Source organism: Lagopus leucura, unplaced genomic scaffold (genome assembly GCF_019238085.1).
Source record: "Lagopus leucura isolate 7727_CA_CO unplaced genomic scaffold, USGS_WTPT01 227-6_obj-0_obj, whole genome shotgun sequence".
Lineage (NCBI taxonomy): Eukaryota > Metazoa > Chordata > Aves > Galliformes > Phasianidae > Lagopus > Lagopus leucura.
In genome coordinates, this window is record NW_024965819.1 from 27,787 (window position 1) to 45,544 (window position 17,758).

At 53.1% G+C, this 17,758-nt stretch overlaps 1 protein-coding gene across 4 annotated transcripts in view; it reads right to left on the bottom strand.

Annotated features, from left to right (window-relative positions):
• Positions 1-1,795: 1,795 nt before the first annotated feature.
• Positions 1,796-17,758, bottom strand: part of LOC122192300 — a 38,486-nt gene continuing 22,523 nt past the window's right edge. Inside the window, exons 5-13 of one of the 4 annotated variants that reach the window (XM_042892828.1) lie at positions 16,589-16,766; positions 13,546-13,605; positions 13,094-13,419; positions 10,608-10,736; positions 9,204-9,296; positions 6,472-6,553; positions 5,050-5,162; positions 2,992-3,169; positions 1,797-2,744 (exon numbers count right to left, since the gene is read on the bottom strand). In XM_042892828.1, coding sequence (XP_042748762.1) covers positions 2,740-2,744; positions 2,992-3,169; positions 5,050-5,162; positions 6,472-6,553; positions 9,204-9,296; positions 10,608-10,736; positions 13,094-13,419; positions 13,546-13,605; positions 16,589-16,766 — 1,164 coding nt within the window. In that variant the 3' untranslated portion in view covers positions 1,797-2,739. Of the gene's footprint in view, positions 2,745-2,991; positions 3,170-5,049; positions 5,163-6,471; positions 6,554-9,203; positions 9,297-10,607; positions 10,737-13,093; positions 13,423-13,545; positions 13,606-16,588; positions 16,767-17,758 lie in introns of all 4 variants that reach the window. The other 3 variants (XM_042892827.1, XM_042892829.1, XM_042892830.1) reach the window with 3 other exon arrangements.

Genomic DNA, 17,758 nt, shown 5'->3' on the forward strand with positions numbered 1-17,758 from the left:
CGTGCTCCCACCCCGAGCCCAGGGCACAGCGCTCAGAGCGCATCCCTGCACTCAGCATCTCCACCACCGCCAGCACTGCGCTGTGCCATCGCTGCAGCCGACGCCGGGCCCCACGCTCAGCACCGCGCGGCCGTACATTCACGTTGCATCAAAGTCGAACCACAACTCCATTAAAAGTAATCAGGATGATTTTTTTTTGCCCTCCCCAAAAGACTTTTGGTTCCAGAAGCCCTCGGGCAGCTCCAGGCACCGCTCCCTGTCCTGCTCTGCCCCCAGCAGCCTCCATGCACGGCCAAAACCCAACGCACTGCATGCAGCCGCCTCCCGACATCAGCGCTGCCCCGAGCGGCACCGCAGCCGTCGCACAGTGAGCACAGCGACCCACAGCGCTGCGGCGGTTCAGCAGCGACCCAACGCAGTGCAAAGATAAAGTGCAGCGTTGCCATCGCTTCCCTACAGCAGTGCTGGAGCTGAGCGGGGCCACGTCTGCCTCTATGGGGACTCAGAGCAGCACCGGCCCCACACGCGCTCCGGTCCGGCTCTGGGAGGTGAGGCGGAGGGGCTGAGCTGCCCTGAGCCCCCTCTTTCCAACAGCCCTATTCCAAAAGTGCTGGAAAAAAAACTCAAAAAAAAAAAAAAAAAAAAATAGAAATAAAAAATACGTATTGATGGATTGCAGAGATGGAGCTCTGGTGTTCAGAATTTAGCAATGGAAAGAAGGAAGCGTCAGCGGAGGGGCAGTGATATATACTGGGGGGTGTGCAGGAGGCCGGGGGGGGGCAGAGGGGCAGGAGGAGCTCAGTGGAGCTGGGGGGGCACAGGGGGGAGGTGGTGAAGAGGAGGAGGAGGAGGAGGAGGAGGAGGAGGAGGAGGAGGAAGGCAGCAGGGCTGTAGGTATATATAACCGCCCCGCTCAGGTGCAAATCTGCATTGCTCGTTTCAATTTGTATCCAGAGGAAAAAAAAAAAGCACTTATGAAACTAGCAGACGACTTGGATGCAAACTAGTACATTTTAATGCCATTTTATTAGAAATCATGCAAACTTTAATATAAAAAATACAAGTGCAATAAGAATCTTTGTGTGTAAATACAGATTCCGGGTTATCGTGTCGTTGTCGGCTTCCCCAAGAACCGTTCCCACAAAGCTGAGAAGCCATCAGCTTCCCTCCGCCCCTCCGCGCAGCCCCCGGCGGCGCCTGCTCCCCTCCATTGACTTTGATCCCAGTGTTTCATTATTCTGCTTTTTTTTTGCTTTTTTTTTTTTCTCTTTAAATTACTTCGACGACCCAAGAACGGCTTTTCTGCTTTATTATTATTATTATTATTATTTTTTTTTCTTTTTCTTTTATTTACATCTCATCTTTTTTTTAGTGTCATTTGCAAACACGGAACGAGGAGCTCCGGCCTCACGCAGCAGCTCACCTCCCCGGCTCCACAGCCACAAACCCTCTGCACTTCCCGGCCCCATTCCAAGCCCTGCAACCACGGGGTTTCCCAGAACCCACAGAGCTGCTTCAAATCCACAGAGCTGCCCCAAAGCCATGGAGCTGCCCAGGAGCCCACAGAGCTGCACAGCCCGTGCTCAGCCTCCAGCCAGAATGAGCCCGAGTTGGGCTGTACCAACCAACAACTAACCAACAGCCAACCAGCAATCAACAACCAACAGCCAACCACCAACCAACAGCCAGCAACCAACAGCCAACCAACAGCCAACTGACATCCAACAACCAGCCAAAAGCCAACCAACAGCCAAAATCCAACCAACGACCAACCAACAACCAAAGCCAACAGCCAACCCACAAACATCCAACCAACAGCCAACCAGCAATCAACAACCAACCAACCACCAAAAGCCAACAGCCAACCAACACCCAACAACCAGCCAAAATCCAACCGACAGCCAACCCAACGTCGCCGCACAGCGGGGTTGGCACCAACACAACGCGTCCGGCTGCAGCCAACACAGCTCTGCCTGAGCTGCTCACCAAGAAGCCTTCCTTCAACACATCCCTACGCCTTTCGCTTTCGGACATGGCTTAATCCCATGAATTTGCTCCATCGTTTTTAAAATATTAAAAAAAAAAAAGAAAACAAAACAACCAACCAACAACAAAAGTTACGACTGCTGGATATGTCAGTAAGAAGCAGCACTGCAGCAGCGGTTAATGTCCCTACTCTGCTATGGTTAAGGAAAGAGGAAAGGAACCTCGGTGTGGGTTTGTAGCACGATAAATCATCATCAACACGTCGTCACAAAGAATAAAAGGTAAAAGTCAACAGTTAAAACAGCCCTAATGTGTGTGGTAACAGCGTCAATGGGGTCAGGGAACGAAGCAGCGAGGAGGAAAAGGGGGTTCTCTTAAAAAGAAAGAAATCACAGCTTATCCCTATTAACTCGGCCCGGCCGCCGCCGCGCTCCCCCCGGAGCCCCCAGGACAGCACAGCACCGACCCCCAAACCCCCAAAGCCAAAGGGAGGGGGCCGCTGGGCAAATCCCCGTCCCGCGTGAAGCCGGAGGCCGCGTGAAGAGAGCCAAGCTGCGTTACGGGGCGGGGGGTCACAAGCCTTGCTGCGGGAGCGCGGCGGGGAGAGCCGGCGGCTGCGGCGGTGCCGGGGAGGCTGGGCTGTCGCTGGCAGAGGTGCTGCTGGGGAGGGTGGGGGGTTTGGAGGCGACGACGATGTCCGCTCCGTGGTCGGTGCGCGCCTTCGCCTTCTCACGGAACGTCAGCCTGTGGGATTCAATCTGCAGCGACAAAGGGCGGGGAGGGGGGCGAGGGAAGGGGAGAGGAGAGAAGGGGGAGAAGGGGACGGGAGACGATAGCAGAATGTCATCGTTAGATGCCTGGAAGATAAAAGGCAATTTTCCGAGTTAAAACAACAGCAGGAGCCCTACGGCCGTCGCTACAAACAGTTCCACGCTCGGAGGACAGCGGGGTGCGACCGGTGCTCTCCCACCCCCCGGCAGCGTGATGAGAAGCGCGGGCACTTACTTGTTTCTTGTATCTGAGTCTCGAAGCTCTGAATTTCCCTTTGGTCACCACCGCTCAGGGCAGTGGGCACCGCCGGCCCTACGCCATTCTCCTGCAGGGCGCTGCCTGCCTGCGCCGCTCGCACCTCTCCGTTCTGAGGGGCTGGCGGGAGCTGCTCTGGCTCCGCGCTGCCCTCAGCCTACAAGGAGACAACAATGGGGTGGGGAGGACGACAGGAGCGGTCAATAGGAGATGGGGCGCCGGGGGGGTGACGTCTGAGCCCCTCCGCCCTCCCCTGTGGGCTCAGCGCCCCCTCAGAGCCGGGATGGAGGGCAGAGCTCTGCGTGCCCAGAGCCGAGCTGATGAGTGCAGCTCCGTGGAGCCGACCCCTCCCGTGGACTCACAGGAAGGTTTGAGTTGGAAGGGACCTTGAAGGTCCCCTAACCCAACTCCCTGCAACCCAGCGGGTGCTCAGAGCCCATCCCCTGACCTCGGGTGCCTGCAATGAAGGGGCTTCCACCAGCTCTCTTGGATGCATTCATACACCAGACCTAAAGGAAACGCAGTGGATCCCCAACCTGGATAGCCAAGCTTTGATGCTGGACTACAAGAACTGGGCCCAGGAAGGCAGCCTTTAGAGAAGCCCCTGTCCTGCTCTGCTCCAAATCCCACCTGCAGTCACCAGCTTCTGCTGGCGTCCAGTTCACAGCAGCTCTGCTCTTATTCTGTGCCCCTGCCCTATAAAGCCCCTCCATGGGGAACAAGGACTGCTGCTGTACCTGCTTACTAACTAAAGCATGGCCATGACCTTCTGTATCACAGAACCATGGGATGGCTGTACTAGAAGGGTCCTTAAAGATCACTGAGCCACGGACTCACAGCATGGCTGGTTTGGTAGCGACCCCCCAGCCCCATCCCAAGGGCTCAGGATGCCCAGGGCTCAGCCATGGCCTCGGGCACCTCCAGGGCACCCACAGCTCCAATGGGGACTGGGAAAAAAGAGACTAATGCAGACCAGCTAAGATTTGACAGGCAGCAAACAGCATATGGGTAGGGACCCCAACAAAGGGGAGCAGTCATGCATCACTGCTCTGAGGTCTCTGTCCCAACCAACGCAGCAGTTCTCCCAGAGCAGCTTTCAGCTTTTTGCTGAGCCCATTCTGTCAGTCTGAGGGTTCCACAAAGGACTGGAGATGGGAGAGTCCCGGCGCGTCCCAGCAGTCACCTCTTGCCATGTGTTAATGGGGCTCAGTGCAGCACTGCTCCCTGCCCTCCAGGGCAGCATCAGCTCTTGGAACAGCATTCACCCCCACAGCCCAACCCAGCAGCGCCTGAGGTCCCTCCACCACCCACCGGTGCTCCACGGAGCGATGCTGGGATGAGCGCAGGGCTCGGTGCTCCCAGGGCTCCCCCCTCCTGCTGGGGGCACAGCCAGGTCCCAGCTTTGCCATTCAGAAGCAGCATTTGGCAAAGAAGCTGCAGCACAAGTGGACGTACGAGGCTGCAGTTCCCAGCACCACTCCAAGCACTCTGGGACACAGAAGCCCACAGCTTGGTCCTCCCCTCCCCAAGGAAGATGTCAATTTGCAGAGCTCAGGATGGGGGCAGTTTGAGTTCTGCTTTCATGGGGAGAAGCTGTGAGTCACAGCAACACTGCACAAATCCTCAGTCAAAGGGCCTTCGGGCTGAGCTGTGGGATGGGCTGCTGGTGCCATTTCCCAGCAATAGCAGCTGGGGTCTCAGCAGTTCCACTGGGGAGCAAAAGGAGAAGGGGAGGAAGTCCTGCACAGCTCCTCTGACGTCCCACAGCTCAGAGCACACCCTGCGCTAAGGGTCCTGGGGGAGGGATGTGATGGGGCAGCTCGAGCCCTGCACGTAACACACAGCAGGGACCCATTCAGGCTGCCAGTGTGTTCACAGCTCTTCTCTGTGAGTCATACTGCTGGGGCTCACAGCGGGCTACGGAAAGAGGTGGCTATAAAAGGCCGGGGTGGAGAGGCTGGGCTGCAATAACAGCAGGAGAAGGAGAAGATCCAAATGTCATCCCCACGCCGATGTACCAGAGCTCGCCGCACTCACCTTCACTGTTCCTCCTGCTGGCAAGTGTCCCACGTTGTCCAGAGAACCCACTTTGGCTTGGGCCTTCTCCTTGAAGTTCAGCTTCTGATTCTCGATTTTGACATCTCCTCCCCCTAGGACAAGATGGAGGAGCAGTGAATTCATGGGGGGCTCTGAATGGTTCTACCCAAACTGTCCCCTCCCGACCCGCAGAGGAACCCCCAGCATCCCATCATGCAAACATGAAGTCCAACTGTGGAAGTGCCCACAACAGAAATACAGGCAACGATGCCACAGAATCCGGTGGCTGCAAATATGCCTAAGATTGGTTCCCAAATTCTCCCTGTGCATTCCCATTCCCACCCCACCGCTGTGAGCGACACACAGAGCCACGAGTCACCATGGCAGGAGGTGGAAATGGAGGGGACACTGAGGGCACACGTGGAGATGGATGGGCACTGAAGGTCAGGAAACAACCACAGCCCTTCAGCAACATGGGTGGCTGCAGTTCCCCCATTGGCACCACCTTGGTGTGGCCAACAGTGGGAGCCAACCGAGCAAACCAGTGAGAACCTCTGACAGCAGAGAGCTCTGGATGGATCACTCTGCCTTCACCCCAGGACAAGGGCAGCATTGTTGCACAGAGCTCATCGTGAGATGGCTGAACAAGCAGGGGTCACATTGGAGGCCCCACATTCTCAACGCGGGAGCTGTGATGTGTTCAACTGTGGAGCTCTGTGCGTACGGCTGAACTGCTTTCAACCCATCGTGATGGCAGAGAGGGCCAAGGAAACACCAGGAGCACACAGACACAAGTGTGTGATCATGGCTTCCAGCTCTGGTCACTGAGATTCATCCCTCACACACGGATGTGCCGTTGCCATCAGTCCTCCGTGCAGTAGCTGCCCCCACACAGAGCCATAGCAGCACAAGGCGGCATGCTGGCCACGCTTCAGGATGCTACAGAGACACAGTGTGCTGCCAGCCGTGGTGCCTGGAGGCTGTCACTGTGCTCTCAGTGGGGAACAAACAGTTCCTGCACCCCCATCTCATAACATGGCACCGAAGAGCCCAAATAAATCAGGAGCTCTGCTGAGCTGGAGGCTGACACTTCCCTCGTAGCTGCTCTACCACCTGCACAGAGGGCACTCATCCTCCCATGGCTCCTTCCCCAGCACAGCCCTGGAGCAATCTGAGTGTGAATAAAGCTTCCACGCCCCAGAAGCAGCCACGGTGCCTATCCAAGCACTTCAGTGGGTTACCTCCAGGGTAAGGCATCTCCCATCCCTCCTCTGCACTCAAAACCACTACGAACCCAGGCAGCCCTTCTGGAAATACGGCCTGGGAGCAACAAAGCCCCTGAACTACTTCGGTACTGCAGGGCAATGCATAAACGACTTCACCTTCTGCAGACAAACGATGAGGAAAAGGTAAAATCCCCACCTGGCTTATGCTTAATATTTGCTTTCGAGCCGCACTTGGAGGACACTTTGGAGAGGTCCACTTTCTTGTTCTGGATCTGCACCTGGAGAGACAGAAAGAAAGAACTGAACACGAAGAACCACTCCTGGGCACCTGGAGGCCAACGCACCTCCCCCCATCGGGTCCTGGCACCTCCTGAACCCACACCCCTTTGCCCTGGGTTCTTTACCCACCCCCAACCTCCCAGCCACTGAACGCCCCACGCTTTGGCATCACCTGTAGACCTGCACCAACCCGGAGCAGTTAATGTGAGCAGAGAGAAACTGAAGGCAGGTCAAAGCTGACACATGGACAAGAACCAGCAATGCTTTGTGCTCATGGCACATCCGTGGCAGAGGGACAGAGAGGAGCTGCTCTCATTGCCACGTCCCCCATCCCGTCTGCTCAGCGATCTCAGCTTCTCCAACTGCAATGGTTCTGCGGTTCAATGATCGTGCCCAGATGGAACAGCTGGAGAGAACAAGCTGCCCTCAGAGACAAGCAGTGCGGGGGAGCTGCTTCCCATCACTGCTGAACCTCACTCTATCAGGGATCTGAGACCGGCAGAGAAAATCTCTCAGGAAAAAAACATCGAGGTGATGCAACCATAAGATCGTGACACATTCATGCTCAGCAAACCATCTTCAAAACCAATAATGAGCCAAATGTTCCAACACAGCTCTTACAGACATCGGTTTGAATTTGGGGCAAAGCATCTTCTCTCTGTTAGCACAGTGGTGCAGGTGAGGAGTCACTGGTTTGGGGTCCTTCTGCTTTAAAAACATCTCTTCTCTGACCATGGGTTCATGGGAACAGGCTGCCCAGAGAGGTTGTGGATGCCCCATCCTTGGAGGTGTTCAAGGCCAGGTTGATGGGGCCCTGGGCAGCCTGGTTTAGCATTAAACGTGGAGGTTGGTAGCCCTGCATGTGGCTTAAGGCTCCTCCCTGCAGCTCCAGGTGGGTGAAAGGCCCCCCTGCTCCAAAGTCAGCCCCTATGTCTTTCATTCCATGCAGTCATCTGCCATCTCCTGGGGATCCAAACAGTTCTACCTCAGTGGAAGTGTAACAACTCTAACACGAGTCGCTGCGTTCAGATCACAATGGGAGAAGAGCAGGGCTGGCACCTGCAGAGCCAAACACTCAGAGCCCACTGCCAAGTACAGCTGAGCCTCCAGTGCTCCGTGCAGAGGTTCTGGTAGGAAGGTGACCCTCATCTCTTGGTACGTTTTCCATCTCTGACCATCACCTCATCCAGCTCTGGAGCTACAGCCAAAGGGTAGGGAAACAACGTGCAAACTCCAAATCATCTGATTAAACCTGCAGCAATACCCACTCTACCTGCATGGTGGAAAATCTCTGCCTTTACTGTTGCTTTCCTTAAAAGGAGGAGGGGGAAAAACACTAAAGCAGAGCATAAGAAAGGCTCTGCCCAGGAAATTCATCCTTGTGTTGCTGTATTTCTGTCAGATGTGATGGAAACAGGAAGGAATCCCTGCAGGCATTCAAGGCCAGGCTGGATGTGGCTCTGGGCAGCCTGGGCTGCTGGTTGGCAACCTGCACACAGCAGGGGGTTGGAGATGGATGAGCATCGTGCTCCTTTCTGTGATTCTAACTGGTGCTGCAGCAGTGCTCAGCCCCATCCACACACACTGTGCTCCCTGAAGCAGCGGCGTCAGCACCAACCTCAGGGCTGGGACTGCTGAGCCTGGTGTCCAACAGAACCCAGCACTGAGTGCCAACACAACGCAGAGACACCTGCAGTTCCACAGCCACCGGGCGCCACGGGATGTGCTGGCACTGCTCCTCAGCCCAGCATCCATACACACCAACAGAGAGAGACCTTTGTGCTCAACACTTCGGTGTCTTTTTGGAACCATCCACCAAAACCACCAAAATGAGTACAGCAGGTCAGCACTGCCTGTCTGCCAGGCTACCACCACATCCCTGCAGGCATTCGAGGCCAGGCTGGATGCGGCTCTGGGCAGCCTGGGCTGCTGGTTGGTGACCTGCACACAGCAGGGGTTGGAATGAGGTGAGCACTGTGCTCCTTTGCAACCCAGGCCGTTCTATGAGTCTATGATTTAGCACCTGTGTAGTTTTGTAGTTACCTTGTCTTCTTTTGCCAGATGCTTTCAGGATACAGCCCAGCAAACCAAGCACATGGACACCACCAGGTGAGCTCTGCACTCAACAAGCTCAGCTCTGCTGCCAGAGACACCAGCAGCTTTTACAGCAGCCTCTGCTTTCAGAAGCTAATTGCAGCTCCAAGGCTGACTCCCAGCCTTCCCCTCCTCTGCTGAAGTCTCCTTTCTTGTGAGACACAGAGGGAAACGAATCTGACTCAGCACACCTCATCTCATCTCACATCAGACAGCAGAAGCAGGCCGGGGACTGATGGGCCTCCACTGACTGCAGAGGGAATCCACAGTGCACCAACTCCCGGGGTCAGCATTGAGCACATCTCCATTTGCTCAATTAATACCGCGTAAACGAGGCGAGAAAGAGGTCAGGAGCTGCAGCTGTCAGCCTGCAGCAGCACCCACCCACAGCAGCACCCATGGCCAATGCGGGTCTCCAGCCCACGCTGTTTGCACGAGCCCTGAAATTCTGCCACACCGTTCTGCAGGAACAGAGCATCCATGGACCGACACACAACAACACAGTACACGAGCAGGAGTTAGTAGAAAGACAGCTTGCCCAGAGTCCATACTTACATTCCCACCTCCAGGGACATGCTTAATATTGTCCTTGGAACCACACTTGGACTGAACATGGCTGTAGTTCGCTTTTTTGGAGACTATCTGGACCTGGAATGTTACAGAATGGAAAACAACACAAGGGAGAGGACCGGTTAGCGTTGTGGCTGGAGAGGATGCTCCGAACGGCGACAAACACGGGGCTGTGTTAAACTCACAGCAACTGCAGAAACAGGGGATGGAAGCAACGGAGAGGAGAGCGAGAGAGAAGTGAAGACGTGGATGGAACAAGAGCTGCACAGTGTTAGTGTGAGAGCGTGGCACTGCCCGAGGAGGTGGGGGTGGAAGGGCCTCAAAGGTCGCCCAGGGGAGCCATGGGCTGCCGTGTCCAGCAGAGCGGAGCGGGGCTGTGCTCACACTCCTGCCTGCAGGGCTGGGGATGTCCTCCAGCAGCCGTGGGCATAAAGCCTGGGCTGAGAGACCCCACATCCCACTGAAGGCTGCACAACCTCCTTCCCGTTGATCTGACAAGCCTTACGGTCATTAAAGAGATGCACTGTTTCCCCTTAAACTATCAGGACTGTTTATTCTTATTTTTTATTTTTATTTTTTACCAAATCCCAAAGCAGTGCATACACGGGCTGCCTTTGATTCCCAGGGGTTAATTAACTGAGTCAGAGCGCCAGATCCACGTGTCTGTAGGGTTAGTGACAGCGAGCAGCGCTCCCCGTGGCAAAAGCTGAACCCCAAGCACTTGCTGGAAAGAGGTGATGAACCCAAAGCACAAAAGGAAGCACCGGAACACTCTCACTGTAACAGGTTTCCACCAGCAACTCGTCCCGTTCAGAAAGACTGGATTCAGTGCAACCCTGTCTGAAAAATGCACTTTGGCCATTGAGCTCATGTAGGTTTACTGCCTTCCACGGAGCACAAACCCTGGCTGCTCCTTACAGGCTCTCCCTGAATCCATCTGAGCTGGGGCAGCGGTGGCTGCCCAACACACCAGGCTGCTCCCAGGAGGTGGATGGGAACACTGGAGGGAAGAGCCCTTCATGCTCTGCAACATCCACAGCGATGCACGGCACTGAGCTGCAGCTCTCGCCCTGGTTCCAAATGAGCGCCGTGTAGGAAAAGTGGCCTTAAGGGAAAAGTGGTGCTGAGGCTCTTCCGACTCAAAATTAAGGCTACAAGTGCAAATGGAGAACTCTGCTTGGAAAATGCTCACGGAATGCAGAGGCATCATTACCACCGTGATCTCCACGTGTTTTACTGAGCACATCCCAGGGAAGAGCCGGAGAAGTGTTGTGCAAGGGACAGTGACACTGACAGGAGAAAGCAGGAGAGCTGAAGAGAAGGGAAAGTGACTCAAAATGGAAATGTTGGCCTTCATCTCCCACAGAGAAAAGTCTGAAAGGAACTCACTTTCCCATTGGGCTGTTTGGGGACACCCTCTTTTGTTACGGTTGTTTTAGTTGGAGCCATTTTAGGGACCGCATTGGGCTCAGACTTTCGGGCAGCAGCGGTTGATTCTGGCTTTTTCTCTACCTTCCCCTAGATGGAGACAAATGGATGGTTTCAACCAGCAACAGCAAAGGCACGGGCAGGAAGGCACGGGAATCCCAGCTCCCCATCCACACAGCACAGCTGCCAACCCCAGAGACCTGAGCAACACAGCTGGGGCCCAGCACCGTGGCCGGGAGTCCAAGAGGGCACCATCACACACTGAAAGCACCGACCCCAACCTTGGGTTAAGCCAACAGCAGCACAGGACCACCTCCTTCCCATGGAGGGCACCGTGCAGACCTGGGGGATACACACTGCTGGCACATCTGCTTTGCTTGGAGCTTCCACCCCCATGCACAGCTGCGCTCCCATTCGGGTTTTTCAGCCCCACACTGCCTGGACTCAGGCTTGGGAATGAAGAGCTGATGTAATTTTGCAGCTTAACCCAGGTGATTGTAGCTAATCCCATTAAACAGAAGATGGAATAAAAAGGTACAATAATAGAAAAATACACCAACTGCCTGAGAATATCCACTCGTCTGCTGCTCTGGATCCAGGTGAGCAGAGCAGTTTGTCAGCAGGGATCCTGCCTTCCCCGACCCACCAGGAAGCAAAGCCTCAGCACTCAGCACTGAGGCGTTTTGATGCCCTGGAAGCATCCAGCATAAGGAAGGGTACAAAAAAGACAGCTTTCCTCAAAATCAAATGTAGCACCTCTATGAAAACGGCAACAAAGTAAAGGGCAGTCAAACAGAATGTGAAAACACATCCCTTGAACCGACACAGTAACCCTGCAAGGCACAGAGCACTGCAACCTCCAGACCCCACCATGGTCTAAACCACAGAGCAGCCATACGTGTCCTTTCTGAGCAGATACCAGGAGCATTTCTGAACATCAGTTTGGTTTCAATTTGCAGTGTGTTGTGCTGGGAAGGGTCTCAATTCTGCTCGCCTCAAAGTTCTGCAGTTCTTCTTGCTGTCACTTCCAGAAACTGTTTTGGGGAGCGAACGTTTATCTCCCACACCTCCAAGCCCAGGGGACCACGCTGTGATAGAGCACAGCCCACTCATAACTGCAGGCTAATTCCATGCACACTTGGATGCTCCCTGTGGCACACAACCCCACAAAAGAACACCCTGACTTCCATGTGCCAAAGATGAGATTTGGGCTCCCAGCACCAACTGCGCTCCCTTGGCGTCAGGTGGAAGCTGTGGGTTGGGCATTCATTCCAGCAGAGCTGCAGCAAAGGTAAGTGGGTGAATTTGCTCCACTTTGTGGAATCTGAAGCCCTCTGACTATAGGCAAGCTGCTGACTCGTTCTGCTGGGCAGTGATGGCTGTACCTGCTGGACAACATCCAATAAGGATTTTAGCATGAAGGATATCCACAAAACGATTACAAGAGGGCTACAGGCACATCCCCAAACCTGCACCATTGACATGGCAGTGAAAATGCAATTTAAGCCCATTACTGATGGAGAGCCTCAAGTGTTATCTGTGCACGCACTTCTCCCTACAGCTCATCCAACACTTCTTTTATTGTGGCCACCATAAATCATCCAAAGGGCAGAAGTGGCACTTGGGGTCATGGTGGGAAGGGTTGATGCTTGGGCCTGGTGATCTTTTCCAACCTTCACTACTCCATGATTCTATGACCTTGTGGGCTGCAGCTGCACATGGAGAACTTGCATCCCATCCTTAACCAGTGACCATGCTGGTGGGACCCCAAAAGCTCTGCCAACAGAGCTCACAGCACGTTCCTTGAATTGCTGTGGGTACAGGTGTCCTTCACTGGGAAAGCTGGAAGTCCCCACCTTTAGGGACATGGCTTAGTGGGCATGGGTTGATGGCTGGACCTGATGACCTTACAGGTCTTTTCCAACCATAATGATTCTGTGGTTCTACCTAAGAGCAATAGATGCAGATTAACTTCAGCTTTAGGTCCGACACGTTGACCACGGTCCCTGCTCCTACACCTGGGGAAGGATCTGTGGGTCTTGCTCCTGAATCCAGATTTCCTGCATCACAGCGCGTTACTTCACCCCTGTACCACCCGGCAGACTCAAATCCTCTTTCCAAAGGCAACATTTTGGAACACAGACAAGGTTGAAGCTCCGCAAACCAACTACTTTCTGTCAGGATGTACAGCAAACACGGAACCACAACACTGTGAATTCCTGTACGTGTGCCAGGAAGGCTTTTCTGGTGGATTCCTTCTGTACACCACTCTCACTGCTTTGTTAATGCCTTGTGCACAAACCAAGAACCCAAAGAGGAGCTCTGCAGGGCAAAAACACGAGAAGAGCAGCGAGGATACAGCCACCAACACCAGCAACGAGCACCCAGAAATGCTTCAGAGCTCCAGTTTCAGAGAGCACACAGTTCTCAAGTCGGAAGAAACGTACCTTTCCTCCTCCAGGCTGGTGCTTGATGTTATCCGTCGAGCCGATTTTGGAACGGACGTTTTTCAGGTCTGGAGCAGCAGCACTGCTGGTGGGGCGCAGCGCTTTGGGGGCAGCGCTGGGTTTGGTTGCAGCCTTTGCAGGTGGTTTCTTTGCATCCGCAGTGGCGCTGGAGGCGGCAGTGGGTTTGGCTGCTGCAGGTTTGGGTTTGGGGCGGCTGGCGGCGGCGCCGGGCACGGCTGTGGTGCTGGTGGTGCTGGTGGTGGTGGTGGTGGTGGTGGAACTGCTCTTGACAGTGCTTCCAGCAGCGCTCTTAGGGCGGGCCAGGTCTGCTGCAATGAGCACAGGGACATCGGAGGGATGATGGGGAAGGAGGGGGGGTCAGATGGCACGGCCACAAAGGCACAGAGCGGCTGCAAACAAAGGATTCGAGTAGATGGAAACAGCAGAGTTACCTGACGGGGACTTCGCTGTGGCCTTCTTGGCATCTGCAGGCTTTGCATCGGTCTTGATGGCTGCCCAAGGCAGAACGTGTGGTTAGCACTGATAGGACAAGGGGGAATGGTCTTAAACTGAGACAGGGGAGGTTTAGGTTGGATATGAGGAGGAAGTTTTTCCCCCAGAGGGTGGTGAGGCACTGGAACAGGTTGCCCAAGGAGGCTGTGGATGCCCCATCCCTGCAGGCATTCAAGGCCAGGCTGGATGTGGCTCTGGGCAGCCTGGGCTGCTGGTTGGTGACCTGCACACAGCAGGGGTTGGAGCAGATGAGCATCGTGCTCCTTTGCAACCCAGGCCATTCTATGAATCTATGATTCTATGATACTTCAGTGGGGAAAGCCAACGAGTGCAGGTGAGCAGCACAGCCTCCCCCACAGGTCACCACACACTGCTTCTATTCTTAAAATAACTTCCAGAATCTGATGGCACTCACTCCAACATTACCCCAGTTTCATTGCTTTCAAAAGCCTTTCTTTAACTAACAGCAAAAACAAACGCTTGTCCACCCATAACCTTGGTGTCACTGGTGGATCAATGTTAACCAATGCCAATTTCCTTGCACAGAGGTTATTGCACATTTTGGTGCCTGTTATAACTGCATAAAAATAAAATCAATCACTAAAGTGAAAATGTGCCTTTGGGCAAAGCCCAGCGATGCTGACCTGATTCCATCCCACCCAGGCAGAGGTCACTAAACCAGGAACACATCTTTTCTCAAAGCAGAACAAAACCATGCACATTTTTTTACCATCAAGGTAAAAATGGACTGAAATACACAAACAGAACCTTATTTGAAGGAGTTGATAATGATAATGCTTCATTTCCTGTAACAGTCTTAGGTTTTTTGGTACTCTCCAGGGGCTGGGGGGGAATTTCATGGCACATCAGCACAGAAAAAAGGGGCAGGTAATGACAGGTCAGGTCATCCTGATCGCTCCATCCAGACTTTGCTAAAAACTCTCAGTTAAACACCACAGATAAGACACAAGCTAATGAGATGAAACACACCAGAATAATTTAATAAGGCCTTGAGGACAGATAGCTAATTAAAGCCAATCACATAACAAGGTCCTCTTGAACCAAATGCATCTCCCTCTTCCAGACCCCAGGACTAGGATTGCTGGCAGCAGGGCAGGGGCAGCCCAGTATAAAGGTGTGAGGAGCAAACACATAAAGAGCTGTGATTATTTCTGCTCCTGTCAGCAAGGACCAGGTGCTGGAAGCCCACTCACATCAGCAGCACGTGATGCTGAAAACCCAGTAGTGGGAAAATGGTCTGTAATGGTGGGCCAAGCACTGAACAGAACTCAGACCTCTTCTCTGGTAGGAGACTGACTGCCAGCACCCAAAGCGATGCCATGCAACTTCCAAAGAAGCCACCATCCACACGTTCATACAGTGAGAATGATAAAACATTTGGGCAAGCTGGGATGTGGCTTCTAAGGTGTGAAAATCAAGAGCAGATGTCCTTCTGAAATGTCATCTTCAGCCAGCAAGTTACTCTCTGGCTTAATGCTACGCTGTGATGACAGCCAGCTCTCCATCCTCTCCACTGGACCCTGCTGGAGCTGCATCTGCTCTGCCTGAGCTGCAGTGGCTCAAGGCTTCACAGCACCATTCACCCTTCACTGCACCATCGCTCTGTCCCCTTCCAAAAGAAGCCTTCCTTCTTTCGTAGGGTCACAGGGTGGCTGGGTTGGAAGGGACCTCAAAGACCCCCTTCTTCCAACCCAAGGCTGCAGGCAGGGCTGCCAACCTCGAGCCAAACAGCAGAGGAGCAGCCCAGGGCCCCATGCAACCTGGCCTCGAGCACCTCCAGGGATGGGGCTCTTCCACCAACCCTGCCTCCCTTCTGCATTCCAGACCCAGGACAGCTTCAGTTCCTGGTGGAGCCCCTCCAGCTGCCCTCACGTCTCCACCACCGTCCCGCTTTCCCCTCTGTACACTGGCCATGTCCCACACCCTCAATAGCACAGGAGCCCCTTCCACTGCACATCTTGTCACTTGGAACAGCTTCCCTCTGTCTCTGCATCAGTGCCTCCATCTCCTTTCAGATGTCAGCAGATGACACTTCTCCTTTGTTTGCATCTCAGTTTTGGAAGGAGGAATTAACTCAGCTGAACTCATTAAAATGTGTCAAGCATTCTATGCTGCAGTTTGCATAACAGAGCAAACAAAAGGAATTCTAACAGAACGTCCACAGGATGAGTTATGGCACACAGCTCTTGCAAAGTGCAACACTTCCTCTGCACAGGATTAATTACACTTTCCCCCTGAGCAAAAAAAAGCGTGGGATGCACATCTAGTGTAATACATTTCAGCACAGTTATAACACCATTACTCCTACAGGAAATGCAGGTTATGAATTCGTGCTCTGGGACTCATAGAGCAAAGCAGCTAATGTGCATTGGTTTTTAAAAGTTCACTGGCTAATCTCAGGTTGGAACCAACCCAAGGCATCCTATGATTCCACGGCATTCTGATAAGTGATGATGAGGTCCAACCACGTGAGAACATTGCAATACCTTTTCATCTGAAGTTCAATCTCTCAAACTACTGAGATGGGTGAAAATAATGCTTTCAGGAGGCCAACGTGCTGCTGTGTTGGCTGCGTTAAACTCAGGGGAAGTTCCCTCGTGGCAGCAGTGCCCTGGGTGGACACAGGTTTTGGGTGAAGCTGATGTGATCTGCAAGCTCTCCAAGCATTGGTCAAGGGGAAAAGCCACCAGACTCCAGCTGGAGACAGACCAGACAGCAGCTGAGTCCTCACTCATAAATCAAACATGCTCAGTAGTTGCATTAACCACGAATCAACCTTGCTTGCTTATTAAGAGACTAATTTTAATCAACTGGGAGTCACAGGGTGATGACCACACAACGACTACTGAACACAGCGACACGATGGACACATCCCTTTGCGTGAACTGCTGGTGCTACTCAACCAAAAACCAGCAGTTGGATAGAAAGAGACCTGCTGGAAACAAAGGAGGGCATGCTTACATGTTGGCCTCTTGGGTGGGGAGGCAGTGGTGCTCTTCGCCCCAGCAGCTGCAGTCACAGGGGAGGTGGCTGTTGTCCGAGGAGTGGCAGCGGTGCTCCGGGCAGCAGCACGAGGAGCAGCAGATGATGGAGGCTTTGAGAGCGAGGTCCTCTTATCCGGGCTCTTTGCATCTGTGACCTGGAAACAGACAGGTTCTGTCACAGCCAGCAGCTCACTGACTGCCTCTTCAAAGAGTCTGACAGCAAAAAGCATGAAATAAATAGGTTTATTTTGCTCATGTGCTAAGTCTAGAAGGTGAATCCTTGAACACAGATAGGACCTTGGCCAAATGTGTATTAAAGCAGAGATAAGAATGAAAGTTTCATTTGTCAACTTCACTGAGAGCAGAAAATTCACTAGACCTTAAAATTCAACTTAATATCAACAGGATTTCAGGCAAAAGCTGATTCCACTCCTACACGGTTTGAATGAAGGGCTGGGGAGGGATGCTCCACATTTCCATGCCTCTAAGCTCCAGGCTGCACGACACAGAAAGGCCACAGAAGTCAGGGTAGGGAAAACCCCAGGGACATTCCCCGTTGTTAACACTGTGCATGGATGCCTTACTTGAGCTTTCAGATGAAACACTTCAAGAACTGTCCACAGATGATCTCTTAGAGGAGAATTACAAATGTACAATGTTTGCTAAGCCCATAAATGTACTGGTTATCTTTGTGTAGTTCTATAATGGCTATAGAGCTGTAGAAGGACATAAGCTGGAAGGGACCTTAAAGATCATCCAGTTCCAGCCCTTCGTACAGAAACAGTAAGTGGGAAATACTGGAGTGTTCAAACTGTTTTTCCTCCTTCAAAATTAATACTGAAATTCTCCATCCCATGCTTTTGTTTGGATTTAACAGTTATCTTGGGTTTGCAGTGTATCTGTACTTCAAAATGACAAGAAATAGAGAAACAGAAAAATATATTGCGTGCTCTGTGACAGCTCACAAGGAAAATCATGGGAATGCAGTCAAGTTTCATATTCACCTCTGTGAGAACTAAATGCCTGAGACCTGATGCTCTATGTGGGTTAATGCAAGCTAATGTCAGTAATCATAGAAACACAGAATTGTCAGGTTGGAAGGGACCTACAAGATCATAGAGCCATAGGATGGTTGGGTTGGAAGGGA